Source organism: Microchirus variegatus (genome assembly GCF_963457635.1).
Source record: "Microchirus variegatus genome assembly, chromosome: 17".
Taxonomy (NCBI): domain Eukaryota; kingdom Metazoa; phylum Chordata; class Actinopteri; order Pleuronectiformes; family Soleidae; genus Microchirus; species Microchirus variegatus.
The window spans coordinates 19,669,486-19,686,071 of record NC_139818.1 but is presented as its reverse complement, the minus strand read 5'-3'; the positions used below and the strand labels follow the sequence as shown (position 1 = coordinate 19,686,071).

The 16,586-nt window shown below is 38.7% G+C and overlaps 1 protein-coding gene across 1 annotated transcript; it reads left to right on the top strand.

Annotated features, from left to right (window-relative positions):
• Positions 1–1,076: 1,076 nt before the first annotated feature.
• On the top strand, positions 1,077–15,952 carry LOC310939068 (uncharacterized protein; the record flags this gene model as incomplete). The annotated part of the gene is made up of 19 exons (XM_083903735.1): positions 1,077–1,158; positions 1,679–1,906; positions 3,159–3,380; positions 4,637–4,765; positions 4,869–4,940; positions 5,049–5,122; positions 6,790–6,954; positions 7,924–8,013; positions 8,103–8,254; positions 8,341–8,422; positions 8,984–9,114; positions 10,350–10,434; positions 10,535–10,641; positions 11,119–11,231; positions 11,527–11,644; positions 14,326–14,466; positions 15,524–15,617; positions 15,729–15,755; positions 15,863–15,952. The coding sequence occupies 19 exons, from the start codon at positions 1,077–1,079 to the stop codon at positions 15,950–15,952; spliced, it is 2,202 nt and encodes a 733-aa protein (XP_083759861.1).
• Positions 15,953–16,586: the final 634 nt, after the last annotated feature.

Below are 16,586 nucleotides of genomic sequence, written 5' to 3'. Positions count from 1 at the left end.
GGTATAACATTTTACAACATTTCCCAATCCTGGTCCCTTATGTGTTTCCCTGCTCAGAAACACCTCATCCACTTTATCTGACATATTACTGTACATGTCAATACTGACTGTGCTTCCGCAGAAGTTTCCGAGCATCCGACGCTTACTTTTTTCTGTGACGTCGCTGGACCTCTCTGCTGATTGGCCGCGTGCTGGGGGAGATCCACGTGTTTTCACAATGTCATGCGGAAGTTATCGCATATAATATTCCTTTGCCCGGTCAAGGGTTAACGGTACAGTGGGGTTAGATCTGCTGGTGCTATCCCTCACCGCTCCCTTCCAAGCATGTACGTAGAAGAAGGAAATAAAGCTATGGTAGTTTGCAGTTTTTATTAAAACTCATAAGGTGTAGTATAACTGTTTTACTGGGTTTGAATTATTAAATTAAGTACAATTCTCCATACTCTCATATAGTGACTTACGTCCCATTATATTGTTAATCATATAGTCAGTTTATAGGTTTTTCTTTTATTTTGAAAGTCTCTTCTATCTTAAATCTCATATATCAGTCATCTTGACCTTTGATGCCTTATTCCCGTACAGGTTTACGTCGTCTACTTCCACAAATGTTTAACTGGACTGACACAAAATGTGCAGTAAATCTGTGTGTGTGTGTGTGTGCAATGACTAACCTGATAAACCCCCTCAACACACACACACACGTACAGAACTCTCTAAGAAACAAACCTGTTGGACGAGTTCCCACAAGGCACAAATGATGAATGACAGAACAGTCGGCGAAACAGTAGTTGAACGTTTCCTCACCGCAGGGTTTCAGGTCGAAGGTTTTACTGAGCGCTCGGTTTTAAAGAGAACTCTGCACATGTAAGTAAAGTACGTCTTACTCTGTTTTTTAACATCCACAGAGCTTGTTTTAAATGCTGCTGAAAGACATGTCAACCTATAATCAAGTTCTAATTACTGTGGTTATTCTGGACTTTAATTATCAATATAATTTTTTTTTTCCCTGTATATGTGTCAATGTTTATTATGGGATGTCATTTAATAATCTCCTTTCACTCACAGGCAGAATCACTATGGAATTTGCTTGTGAGTTTGTTTATGTGCCGCCTCAGAACGAGAGGGATGGCCGACGACCCAACGTCCCTAAACGCTCAGGTGGGACTTCTTTCTCATAACATATTTATCTATATTTATATATGTATATCTTTGTTTTCTTTATTTATTTTTTTTGTTCTCATAAGCAACAGATGAGTGTCTGTTTTCAGCAGACGAGTGTCAAGTATTTCAGCTATTTAAAACACAACAGGAAACTTCACATTCTAGTGTCAGTCAGGGAACTGGTGTTCTAAATAACCCGCTTGAGTGATTCAGCACTAAAGAGTTGTTTTTTTAAAATAGAGTGTTAGTGACTGTCATTCTCTGTGGGAGAACAAAGACAATAATGTGTGGAAAAAAAAAAACACAACTGGGTGGTTCAGTATCATTATGTATTACGACATCAGTGACATGCACAACCTCCTCTGTTCACCTCAGGGAAGACACGCCTCTCAGATATATATATAGTTTTCATCAGAATTAACTCTCTGCGTCATCAGGTCCTTGTTTTGCCTTTCTGAATATATCAACCGCACTCGCGTGAATTTCTCTCCTCATCCACCGTGTGATGCTCTTTCAGCTCTCCTCCCTCCCGTGAACCGAGTCCGTCCGACCACACCTCCTCCTCCTCCTCCTCCGACCCAATCAGCCAGTGCCAAATCACCGAAATCCCACGCGTCTGCCCCTCTGATGAAAAGGCCGGTGAAGCCGCCTCAGCACTATGAAAATGTGGAATTCCACGCCAAGCTGGAGGCAGCTTGTCCAAACAACGCCGCGAGTAAACAGTCGGCAACTCCTCGGAAGACAGGTAACTGTGAATGTGGAAAACTGTGGGAAAAGTTTACTTTCTGTGCTGTATTTATCCAGAGTTATATCTTAATTCACTGCTCTCACATTGACTGAATTCAATGCAGGAAAATGATAAAACCTTGCTTATACACGACCGTTCAAAAGTTTCACTTCGAAATGTCCTTATTTGAAGGAAAGGAAGGAAGGAAAAGCAATGAATATAACATTAAAAGTGCATTATGTAATAAATCTAAAGCAACTGGTCGTAAAATCCTCCTGATATGTCACAGAGACTCAGGAATAATGTTCATATAACAAACTGAACTCACCAACAACAACAGTACAGACAAAAAATGTGCATTTGCAGACTGCAAATCATGTTTATGTTCTGAAATCACGTTTTAGCATGTGGCGCCACCTACCGCCGTCTACCAATCATTGCAGTCAGTAGAGTCTCCGCCGCCGAGCAACCACGGGTTGCCAGTTATGTCAATAAAATCGAAACCTTAAAGACCTCGGTATTTTTTAATTTTAATGTAGTAACCGTTTTTGGCCACATTCTTACATATGGCACCTTTAAATGAATCAGAAACACACTCTATACATTGTTAATGTGGTAAACGACTATTCTAGTTGCAAACGTCTGGTTTTTAATGGAATATGTACATAGGTGTATAGAGGCACATTTCCAGTGTTCTAATGGTACATTGTGTGCCCTTGAAAACCCTTGTGCGACTATGTCAGCACAGCTGAAAACAGTTTTGCTGGTTCTTTGACGAAAGCAAAACTATTATTTTTGCATAAAAATCATTAATTCTAATCTTGTCAATGTCTTGACTATATTTTCTATAAATTTTGCAACACTTTTGATGAATAAAAGTGTGACTTTTAATGGAAAACACACACAGAAATCGTATAGATGACGCCAACATTTTTGAACGGTAGTGTGTGTAAAAGGGAAATTCCCAATTGGAAGAATTTTCGCGGACCATTACTGTTTAATTTGAGGATGCGAACGTGACACTGCACGCTAAAGCACAAACACGACTTCCTCGTGACGCTCGACGTCTTCCGCGCGAGTTGCACAAGTTGTCTGGAGGACTGTGAAACCAGTCGGGTGCAGTCGAGGGTCACTCGGGCCACAAAAATGAGATCCCACGCCCTGAAAAAGGAACGACATATACCACAAAAACATGTTTTTCTCATGGCGAAGACAGACTTGATTGATGCACATATAACACATTTTTTTTCTTTCGCACTATTTCATCCAGCTCTTCTCCCGCCACACATGAGACCTGCAGCGAGCAGCCACTGTCCACCACACAACCACCAGCCTCTCAGGGGTCACAGCTTTAATTATGAGCTGCCAAAGGATGAGCTGGATTTAAATGTCCATCCCCGTGTCCTAACGTATTCATACAGCACACCAGAAGGCACGGGGGATGAAGTCAGGCTGCCGGTTGATAACAACCATGTGGTGAACCAGACGACAGGTGAACAGATGCTTCTTTTTTTTTTTTTTTTTAATATTATCAACATTTAAACTATTGTCAAATTAGTTATTGCTTATCAGTGCCACATGACTTTGTAGTTCTCAGTATCTAGCTGCAAAATCACATTTTAATCATGACAAATGCTCCTGCCAATAAGACAAGACAGTCCTTTATTGCTGCCGCAGTGGGGGAGTTGGTATTGTCACAGCAGAAAACAGACGGTAAAGAAAAAGATAATAATAATGTGAAAGTACAATATAGAAAGATATTAACAATAGGACTATAAAAAAAAGTTGAAATAGAATGCACATTATCGACAGTTACCAGAATATACGCGGTATGCAATCCAAACAAAGTGCTGCACATCAGAGATAAATAAAACAAGTATATATAAAATGATAAGACCTAATAGTCCTATAAAACACACAATAAAAGAATAAAATACTCTAGAAAGTATAAAAGCAACAGAAATAAATAAATATATTGATATGTACAGTATAAACACGGGTTAAACATGAGATATTGTATTTGTATATTGCACGTATGTAAAGTATATGTATATATATATATTGCACGTGGGATGAGTAACCTGTTACGTGTGGTCTACTAAGGCAGCAGCAATAGAGCGCAGAGCAAATCAAGCGCTCCCTAAGCAACTGTCTGCATGTGTTGATCACAGCAGCTGCTGCTGCTGCTGTTCCTGCACCAAACAGCTCCAAGTTTCCTGGATGCAGTTTGAACTTGAAAAAGACAGATATGCAACACATAATAGACCGCTGAAATAAAAGTTTTATGTCTCGCACAGCAGAAGACAAAGGGTTTTATGGTCATAGTTGGGATGGGATGATGCCATTTTTGTCCGATACCGATATCACAAACTCTGGAATATAACAATATTTGATAGTCACTGCTACTACGATACATGCGACATATAGGATTCTTGGATCGGATTTGACATTTTTATCTGTCCAGTATCGGACTGATGCCCGAAACAGATCGATAACCAATTCCCATAGTAATGGGATGAACACATACTGTAACATGATAGTGGGAGGTTGGGTTGGTTTTGATAGCAGCACCGTGGTTTCGCGTCACGTAGAGATGTTGGCAGTGGTTTTGTACTTTGCTCATGATTCCTCAGGGAGGCAACAGATGTTACTGAAACTTTAATGCAAAACAACTTTTTTTTTTAGCGCCTTGTTTTAAGAGGAGACATAATTGTTCAAACTGCCTCTGCGTCTCATCTCAAACCGCAGCTCCAGCTCTCCCGCCGAGACCTTCGTTCATGAAGTCCATGCCAGACTACCTGGAGGTCCTGCCGTCTACTTCCTCCTCTCAGAAATCACCTTCAAATTCATCACTTTCCCAGTCTTCTGCCAGGAAAAGTAAATATACTGTAACAGCGCCCTTTTTGTCAGTCTCTCAAAAGACCAATATAACATTACATCATTTTAAACGCTCACATTATTCCCATCTCAGCAGCCACAGATAAGGAGCTCCTTCCGGGGAATCCCAACGTGGTGTTAGTCAGTTTAGGAAAATTACTCTCAGAGGAAGAAGGTCAGTAAACTTTTATCATCACTATAAAAGCTTCAGTATTGGCTCTCTGCCTTCGTTTTTTACTACTATATGCTCATGATGATGATGATGATTTTTGCATCTTTCCAGTGGAATCCATACAAAGTCAACCCACGTTCTGCCCTCTATGTGCCGCTGTGCTGGACTCCTGCTATTTTAATGTGGTAATGGCTTCTCTTCACCCTGTTTCTGAAGTTGTAGAATCATGAACATCAGTACATCTCATAATCACGACGGGAAAACCATGATACACTGTTAGATGTATAGAACATCAATAAAGGTCCAATGTGTAAAATTTAGATTTTTTTTTTTTTTTTTTTTGCAGAATTTGGATATACTACCCATAATTTTGTTTTTCTTATACTTCAGGAAGGGCTTTTGCTTTCTACAGCAGCCTGAATCAGTAAATCAGCTACAGGCTAAACAATTTCAGCTTTGCAGAACGTTCTGGGAACGTGACCTTTTGGTTGTGGGAAATAATTACTCCTTAAAGATGTATTTTCATATTCATATTTACATCAAATTACTAATTTCACCAACCCAAAAATACTAATCTGTGGTTCATATGTACAACTGTCTGTAAGATATAACCTTGAATTTAAACCTAAAGGTGAATTTAGCAGCTGCAATGAAGCTGGTTGAAATACAAACATACAAACCTCTGGACAACATTCTCGGGAATGTTTTCTTTTAATTGTAAAAAAAAATATAACCAAAGGGGAACGCTGTGTGGAAACCACAGTACAACCAGTTCCAGTTTTTGGTTCTCTCAACTTTTAGGGAACGTTAGGCTCCTGGTTAACCTTGAAGGAACTTACTCTCAATGTTAGTTTTTGGTTTGGTTGTAACTAAACTTCAGGAGAACCATGGGCTAACCTTCTTCGAAAGTTGTGTGTTAGTACACTCTTAGAAATAAGGGTTCCAAAAGGGTTCTTCTACAAGGGCTGAGGTTCTACCTGGAACCATTTGCTTCTGAAAAACCCTTTCTTGGGGAAAGGGTTTTTCAAGGGTTCTTGGTAACACTAATGGTTCCAGTTAGAACCATTGTGATCCAGAGAAACCTTTAAACCTTTATGAAAAGGTTCCATCTGGAGCCAAAAAGGGTTCTCCTATGAGGACAAGCCGAAGAACCTTATATGGTTCTACTTAGCACTTTCATTTCTAAGAGTGTAGGGCAGGGGTCTGCAACCTTTAGAATGAAAAGAGCCATTTGTGTCCCCTCTCCACCCAAATAAAATTATTCTGGAGCCGCAAAAAACCTATTTCATCCTTAAAATGAAGATAAAATAACATGTAAAGTTGTTGTTTTTACACATGTACTATATTCAAAGAACTACAGTTTGTCGCACGTTGATACCAAACCTCTAAAGTGTAGAAAAATGACTTTGAGATGAAATTTTATGTACAATTTTATGTAGTTTATGTATGAGAAAATATGCCTGGCCTAAGTATTTGGATCTAAGCATGGACAGGACTCCAAATGTGAATTTCTTCATGTATGCATTACTTTAATGGCTTTCAGGCGAGGTTTTCTAATTGGATGTGATGGAAAAAATATCCAAAACACTATTATTTACGCCTTTAACTTGACAAAAAAGTGTGAAAAACATGAAAAGTTTTTTTTCTTCAAAGCGAGAAGGAGCCACTACCGAGGGGCTGAAGAGCCACATGAGGCTCTAGAGCCGCAGGTTGCAGATCCCTGGTGTAGGGTTTAGATTTCTGATATGCAAAGGTCACTGTAGTTCACTGTCACTCTTGATTCACTAAGACTGTGTGCTGGTTTGGTTTCTCACTATAACAGTCATGTCTTTCACCTCTTGCTGCTCTGCAGGACCAGGTGTGTCACTTCTGTCTGCTGTGGGAGTCGTCCAGTCCTCCCCACGTACCTCCCAACACGCTCTTCTCTTTAGACCCAGATGAAAAACCCCCGTGTGCCACCGACTCTCTGCTGTTCTTCTGCATCGACATCTCAGGCTCCATGAGCATGACGTCACAGGTTAAAATGCACCGCTGACACCGACATAGATCATCTGGTTGTGACGTTATCAGCTAATCAGTCACTGGTCAATTTAAAGGTGGAGTTGGGAGAGGATTTCATCCACAGAACCCGTCTCGAGGTGAGTTTTGTCAGATTTCCAGGTACGAGGGTACTTTAGAAAAAGTTATCACCCATAAAACACCACAAGAGAAAGACTGTTCTTAATAATCTTAATAATGTTTCAATATAGTTTCCCTTTAATATCAATGCCCTTGGTCCACTTACATTCAACCTTTGCTATCCCGTCGTAGAAGAAGGTCAAATTAAGAGCCTCCAGATAACAGATAACAACAGATGACGCTCAGGTGCTGATTTTGCCAAATTTTTGGTTTTCCTCTCTTCATTTTTAATGGGCGTTACTTGCAAAAAATATATATATGATAAATATTTAAGGGTGCATTATGTAATAAATCTAAAGCAACTGGCCATAAAATAATCCTAATATGTCACAGAGACTCAGGAATAATGTTCATATAACAAACTGAACTCACCAACAACAACAGTACAGACAAAATATTTGCATTAAAAAAAATATTTTGCAGACTGCAAATCATGTTTATGTTTTGAAATCATGTTTTGGCATGTGGCGCCACCTACCGCCGTCTACCAATCATTGCAGTCAGTAGAGTCTCCGCAACCACGGGTTGCCAGTTAGGTCAAAAAACAAAACCTAAAAGACCTCGGTATTTTGAATTTGAATGTAGTAACCGTTTTTGGCCACATTCTTACATATGGCACCTTTAAGCTTTTGTGGGCAGTGATACTTTCTGAAGTATCCTCATATCCTTTTAACTTTGAGAGGTTGAATGTGCACTATAGTTATAATGATAAGAAGAAGAATGATAAAGACACGACCATAAAGTGATGATACAATTAACCATTGATCATTTTTTGTTTAAAAAAAAACAAGAAACCTGTTGTATTCAGTTTGTCCAGGAAGCTGTGACTCATTGTGTTCACAGACTCTGTGAACAGCAACCAGACATAAGAGTGGGGCTCATCACCTTCAACCATCAGGTACTCACTTAATTCGTAATTCTCCAGCTTCGTTATTGTCTTGAACACACTTATTAATATCCCTGCTGCTTTATTCTCTTTATTGCCAGGTTATAATTCACGGCTATGAAAATGTCACCTCGTGTATCCTGAGCGGTCCTGATTTGACAGACATTGACTCTATAAAAGAAGCTGCAGCCAGTTTCCCCACTCCGCCTCCGCTCTCACAGACCAAGGACTTCTTAACCAGACAAGTTCTGGGGTGAGAATAAAAACACTTTATACGACGTTACCTGCTCTATTTGCTCAGTAATAACAGCCACGTTCTCTTGATTCACCTTTTCAAAGGTTATCTGAGAGTGGCACCACGGCTCTGGGTCCAGCTGCTCTTCTGGCAATCGCGTTGGCCTCCAGACAGCCAGGCTCCAAAGTATGTTTGGCTTTTGATTGTTTTATTTGCATCATTGTACCGCTGCACTGAATATAATACACACATGGCCTGTATTAAACGGTCATTTAAAAGTATTTACTCTCTCTCTCGCACACCTGCCTGTCTGTATGAAGGATGTGGAGAGACACAAACCCTGTTGAGTGAAAATGAACCAGGAATCTCTCACAGTGATGGATACTTGGACTCATTTAATGCTCTTTTTTAACATTTAACAGGTCTGGTCCTATTGATTTTATTATTTTTTTTAAGCTGTCCTTAAAGTCTAATGGTTAGACTCATCTAACCCCTTCCTCTATCTTACATATTGGATAGAAATGCATGCTCTGGCTGGTTTGTCCATTTATGCTGCTGTGGAGTTACATATAAAGGCTAAAAAAAAAAAATGTTTTACTTTTAAATCAGAGATTAAATCAAAGAGATTTTTTTTCTTTGACCAAAATGACCTGTGACGTACGAAGACCTTCATGTGGTCCTACAGCAATGACATATATATATATTTTCCTTACCATCCTGATCTGTTATGCCTGTGTGATGCTAAAGGTGATCATCTGCACAGATGGGAAAGCCAACACGGACTTAGGAAATCTGGAAGAGGAGAATTTGGATGCCTGCACCCTCCTCTCGTCCACCATCTTCTACCAGGAGCTGGGGGATTATGCTGCTAATCAGGGGTTGGTGCGCGTCGCTAGTCTCTATCATTATCAAAATTCAGGAGCATGTCTTCCTCATCTGGGTGAATAGCCACAGTGGAATGTTCCCTTCACTTTCAAATACCTATATCTTAAAGTGATAGTTTCGGAATTTTGGACATAAGACCTATTTTCAACTCAGCCGGTGTGATGGAGACGTCTGGAGACGTTTTCAAGAAATTTCATTCAGTTCTTCTAGTTCCAGAGTTCGCTGATGCTATGGCTAGCGCAAGTCAATGGTACACGTTAGCATGGCATTAAAAACACTCATACCGACTCCACAGTTCACCCGAGGCAAATCGATTGTAACGGCAGACTATCGATGTACATCTGTGCTGATAGAATAATATTTGAAACAAAACTAACCTCACATCGCATGAATTTTTGAGGGACTACTTTCTCAGCAGCAACGAAATCAGTCCGTGAATCAAGACCTGCTGCTGCTGCTGCTGAGACATAAATCCTTCAAATTGCAAGGTTGGTTTTATTTCAAACATTCTATCAACACAGATATGTACATCAATAGTCTGCGGTTACAATTGATTTGCCTCGGGTGCACTGTGGAGTCGGTATGAGTGTTTCTAATGCCATGCTAACCTGTACCATTGACTTGAGCAAGCCATAGCATCAGCGAACTCGGCAACTAGAAGAACTGAATGAAATTTCTTGAAAACGTCTCCATCACACCGGCTGAGTTGGAAAATAGGTCTTATGTCCAAAATTCCGAAACTATCCCTTTAATACATCTTTACTTTAGTTTTTAATTTTTCCTCTGGTCGAGACATTTTTGAGAGACGTACTTGGGCTTTTTAGGTTTGGTACATTTTAGTCTTTCTGATGCTTCACATCTCTGCTGGCACCCTGTGTGATGAAGTGTTATTGTGTGGGTGACCAAACACACCAAACTAAAAAATAAACACAGTGTGCAGCCCACAAATACACCATTGTTATCAGTGAACTATATTTAGCATTTCAACTCACCAAGTTCCCTTCCTCTCTGTTCATTTTATGTCTTAATGTAATACATTTCACACATATACCACCTTTAATCTTATTAGTCTGCAACACGGGTGTTAGATGGACATGCAGGTCCAGCTCAATATCTAGAGCATCTGATTACAGTAACACTAATGCTAATGAAGGCAATTCATTGATGACAGCTGATCTCAAAGTGAATGTGATATCAGGATCGTGTTGAAATGTGCTTCCTCCGTCAGTGTGACGGTGTCTGTGCTGTCCATAGAGGGAACAGACTGCAGGCTGGACGAGCTGGGAAGACTGGCCGATCGCACCAGAGGCAAAGTAAGAGTGCCACGTGACAGGAAGTGTGTTTCTGTCAGTGTTTTCTTTGATGAACATACATCATTTGTATTTTATCGTGTCATCTGCGTGTGTCCTCTAGGTGGTGATAGCAAATCCGAACATGCTGCACCAAGAGTTTGAGCACATAATCGAGCACAGGACCATAGCTACGCACTGCACCGTTACAGTACACCTGCCCAAGTCACTGTAAGAGCTGCACTCTGTATCCATATGCACTCAACAGCCACTTTATTAGGTACACGCGGCGAGACGGCCTTCTGCATACCTGGGTTAAGATGCTGTTCTCTTTCTATCATTTCAAATTAGTCGGGTCATTCTCCTCAGACCAGACATTTTCTGTTTTTCAGACCATTATCTGTGAATCCTACAGGTGGTTGTGTGTGACTATACCAGTACATCAGCAGCTCCAAACACTCAGATCAACAATAACCATGTTCAGGGTCACTTTTTTCACCCGTCTCCCTCACTCTGATGCTCAGTTTCTTTTGCCGTAGCCTTGACCAATGTCTACATGCCTAAACACATGCTGAAATGCAATCTGCTGATTAGATTCTTGCTTTAACAAGCAGTTGAACAAGTGTATATAGCTATAGTTTGTTCTTGAATGCTTTTTGAAGTGCATTCAATCACATTCCTAACAAGGATGTGACTCCTTTGCTGCAGGCAAATGAGAGGAGAGAGGGAGTCTGGACACAAAGGAACCAGAGAGGTTGGGAACGTGGCCCCGGACACAGAGATCACCTTCCAGTTTGGAGCGAATGAACAGGACACAGATGGTGAGGGGGAAAAAAACCAAAACACTTTGACGTCATCACTGACTGACTGACTGTCAGTGTTGCCGTTGTTTTTCTTCGGGAACTTTGCACTGCCACGTCTTTGCGGAGCGATAGTTGTTTCCAACCTCAGATCACTGCGAGGCAGACGATAATGTCTGTGACCTTAGGTGGAGTCAAAGTTTCTGATTTTGATTGAGGTTTTCCAGTGATACCATATTTAGTGCAACATGTGATCCCAGCACTGAAGACGGTTGTTTTGTCTAATGTTGTTCTCTCTCTGTGTGTCTGTGTCCAGTGTCGCTGCCAGCCTCTGGCAGCCGTGTGTCCATCCAGCTGCAGATCAGGTACAGGCAGAGCAACGGACAGACGATGCTCAGAGTGATAACTTCAAACCGAGACGTCACCGATGACAGGTGATCACGGTGTTTCCATATATAACCACGGAGGTTTTGTTTGTTTCGTTTACACACACACACACACACACACACACATGCACACACTGCGCTCGAAAATATTACTTTTTTGTGAAATTGTAGACCTTTTTTTTTTTTTAAATTGTAAAACTTTGGACGACATGCCACAGTGTGACTTTTTTGTTAAATTTTGGACCAAAACATTTATTTCAAACAATTGTCAAATTTTGGACGACATTGTATAGTATGACTTTTTTGTGAAATTCTGGACCAGAAATATTTTTTTTTTAATTGACACAATTTGGACAACATTACCATAGTATGACGTTTTTGTCAAATTTTGGATGACATAATATAGTATGACGTTTTTGTGAAATTCTGGACCAGAAATTTTTTTTTTTTTTTTTACACAATTTGGACAACATTACCATAGTATGACGTTTTTGTCAAATTTTGGACCAACATTTTTTGTTCAAAGAAATTGTCAAATTTAGGACAATTGTATTGTATGCCGTTCTTGTTACATTTTGGATGACATAATATATTATGCCGTTTTTGTCAAATTTTGGACCAAAATATGTTATTCAAAAAATTGTCAAATTTTGGACGACATAGTATAGCATGACGTTTTTGTCAAATTTTGGACCAACATTTTTTGTTCAAAGAAATTGTCAAATTTTGGACGACATAGTATTGTATGCCGTTTTTGTCACATTTTGGACCAAAAAATGTTATTCAAAAAATGTTCACATTTTGGACGACATAGTATATATGACTATTTTGTCAAATTTTGGACGACATAGTATAATATGACTTTTTTGTCAAATTTTGGACGACATAGTATAGTATGACTTTTTTGTCAAATTTTGGACGACATAGTATAATATGACTTTTTTGTCAAATTTTGGACGACATAGTATAGTATGACGTTTTTGTCAAATTTTGGACGACATAGTATAGTATGACTTTTTTGTCAAATTTTGGACGACATAGTATAGTATGACGTTTTTGTCAAATTTTGGACCAACATTTTTGTTCAAAGAAATTGTCAAATTTAGGACGACATAGTATAATATGACTTTTTTGTCAAATTTTGGAAGACATAGTATAGTATGACGTTTTTGTCAAATTTTGGACCAACATTTTTTGTTCAAAGAAATTGTCAAATTTTGGACGACATAGTATTGTATGCCGTTTTTGTCACATTTTGGACCAAAAAATGTTATTCAAAAAATGTTCACATTTTGGACGACATAGTATATATGACGTTTTTGTCAAATTTTGGACGACATAGTATAGTATGACTTTTTTGTCAAATTTTGGACGACATAGTATAGTATGACGTTTTTGTCAAATTTTGGACGACATAGTATAATATGACTTTTTTGTCAAATTTTGGACGACATAGTATAGTATGACTTTTTTGTCAAATTTTGGACGACATAGTATAGTATGACTATTTTGTCAAATTTTGGACGACATAGTATAATATGACTTTTTTGTCAAATTTTGGACGACATAGTATAGTATGACTTTTTTGTCAAATTTTGGATGACATAGTATAGTATGACTTTTTTGTCAAATTTTGGACGACATAGTATAGTATGACTTTTTTGTCAAATTTTGGACGACATAGTATAATATGACTTTTTTGTCAAATTTTGGACGACATAGTATAGTATGACTTTTTTGTCAAATTTTGGACGACATAGTATAGTATGACTTTTTTGTCAAATTTTGGACGACATAGTATAGTATGACTTTTTTGTCAAATTTTGGACGACATAGTATAGTATGACTATTTTGTCAAATTTTGGACGACATAGTATAGTATGACTTTTTTGTCAAATTTTGGACGACATAGTATAGTATGACGTTTTTGTCAAATTTTGGACGACATAGTATAGTATGACTTTTTTGTCAAATTTTGGACGACATAGTATAATATGACTTTTTTGTCAAATTTTGGAAGACATAGTATAGTATGACGTTTTTGTCAAATTTTGGACCAACATTTTTTGTTCAAAGAAATTGTCAAATTTAGGACGACATAGTATTGTATGCCGTTTTTGTCACATTTTGGACCAAAAAATGTTATTCAAAAAATGTTCACATTTTGGACGACATAGTATAGTATGACGTTTTTGTCAAATTTTGGACGACATAATATAATATGCCGTTTTTGTAAAATTTTTGATCAAAATGATGACAGGTGATCACGCCGTTTCCATATATAACCACGGAGGTTTTGTTTGTTTCGTTTACACACGCACACGCTGCGCTCTTGTGGCCTCCTTGAAAGCTAAACAAGTCATTATCCTTTGATATTGCTCATCAACGAGCTGCTCCTTACCCTCAGGACATCAGGTGATTAGATGTATTATTGTCTGTCTCAGTCTCGGTGAACCTTCAGGCAGCACTTTTGAGAAAACCCTCTGAGGCCGAGGCTGTTGCCGAGATACTCAGCAATCTCAGACATGATTGCAGCGTGTAAATCACATTACTGGCTCATTCAAACGTTTTGTCACTGTGTCTCCGTCATATCCACAGAATTGCCCCTGTGTGCATTAGCGCTGCAATGAAGCAGAGTGTTCAAGGCTGAGGCTGTAAATGTTGAGTGCGTGTTCTCTTATTACACCAGTGTGACTTCTTCTTCTTCTTCTTCTTCTTCTTCTTCTCAGCGCGACGGCCCTGTCCTCTCTGTCTCTGGCCATCATTCAGCTCAACTCGTCGCAGGCCAGCGCCGCTCTGGCTGTCAGAGGACGCTTCCTCGATGCCAAGAGGGAAGGCGAGCTGCAGAGGAAACTGATCGAGAGAGCCATGTGAGTTTCAGGGGGGAGTTTGTATGTGGGAGACACAGATAATGACTCATGTTTTCATATTGCAAAATTCAAGCCATGAACTTGAAGTGTTGTGGGGGGAGGGGGGATTTCCTATCCCTATCTCTGCTAAATTAATTTGATCTCCGGTGGGGACAAGGACTTCCCTTACCTTGATAGCGATGAATGCAACTTAACTGATGGTACATAAACTCTTAGTTTAAACTCTTAATCTAACAATCTTCAAACAGGGTCACAGGCACTGTGTGAAATACAGGGGGGCCTTGAGGGGGCCCTTGGGGGCTAGACCCCCCTGATTAACATTAAAGACCCCCTGAAAGCCTCAAAGGCAACATTTGAGTTTCATTTCAGTTTTACATATATGATCTACATACGTAATACACTCTGCATGCATTCTTATCCTTTATAACCAGACAAAATGTAAATGATTTTATTTGTTATTTTGTATTTGAATGTTTTCATGAATTGTTTTCCAAATGGCGCTGTGGAAAAGGCCCACACAAGCCGCTACTGCAGGGTGGCACCTGGGGTGGTGAAAGAGTATTGTGCAACAAAACCCAATTATCAATGTGTGTTTCGCACACTGGTCACAGGCACCGACAACATGACGTAAGGCGTGTGATGGGTTCAAGAACAACTGGAAATTCGGAAATTTGAACTGTTCATTTTGGTTTAAACAAGTCAGAGAAGTTTTTTCAGAGTTGTGGGTTGTTTTGAACACATCATAGACTGAAAACAATATTTAAAAAAAAATGAAAATACTACCCTCTTGACGCCTAACCTTTGAATAAAAATAAAAAATAAATCGCACCCTGTATATGAACATATTTTATGTAGCAATAAACAACTGTAACAGGAATATGATGAATATATTAAATCAGAACAATTGGATATATTATGTTAAAAGTCATTTTATATTTTAATTTTCCTCACTATCTTCTTTATTTATACATCAGTAAAAAGAAAAGAAATATTGAAAGTATGTTTTTTTTATTATGTGCACAGTGTTAATGTCTAATGTGACGTCTCTGTTTCGCAGTGAGCACAATCACAGCTTCCAGGATAAAGAGACTTACCGAGACTGGATCATAACGATGGAGCCCATATACAAAAACATTCAGAACTTCACACGGGTGAGTTTTTCTTTTTTTTTTTCTTTCTGTACTGTACATTTATAAGATCCAGTGTCTCACAATCGTTACAATGAGCAAATTTATCAAACAATTATCCCTTTTTTTTTCCAGAGACAATCTGTCATTTCAGACTCACAGGTAATGTCATGCCGTCATAATGCTTTATTTTAAAATGCAATATGTATATATATTTATTTTTGCTTGACATTTTCTAATGTTTCTTTGTTTCTTCTCCTTCTGACCAGTCTCTGACCGATGCTGGTGCAGCACTGATGTACGCCATGAAGCAAAGCAACAGGAAGTCCATCTCATTGAAGAACAGACATCAACAATAGCAAATGTTTTTTTATTTTTTTTTAACCTTGTTGAAAGGACTTTATCTGGCTGAACGTCATACAGTACATTTCACGTTCATGTAAATAATGTATTACTGTATATTTGCTGAAACAGTGTCATCCATGTCGGAAACAGTGTCATCCATGTCATAAAAATAAGTGTACTTATATAACATATTTTACATGTTTTCAGTGGTAGACTTTTTGTAATGGCAAATACACATTATAATAATACACACATCACTCAGGAAAACACATTACAGCAGCACAGCAGATTTCTGATGGTGATTTCATTCTGATGCTTTTGTATTATTTCCTCAAAGGCAATTTTATTTTGTTGTTAAGTGAAAATGAAAATTAAATAAGATGGAACAATACTTAAAGATGGCCAGCGTTTGGGCATATCTTTTATTTTACAATTATTTATTTTATAAATATTATTATTTAATATGAACCAGAGTCAGCAATTACACCAACATTCAAAGAAAGGGAATCAAGATGTACATGCCTCACAAGATTCATTAAAGAAAAGAATGAATTTGAGTTTATATCTACTGGGTCTATGTCATCAGAATCATTCAAAACAAAGTGCTATAAAGTCAGTGAAAATAGGAAGTTTTTCTTCAGTGACCCT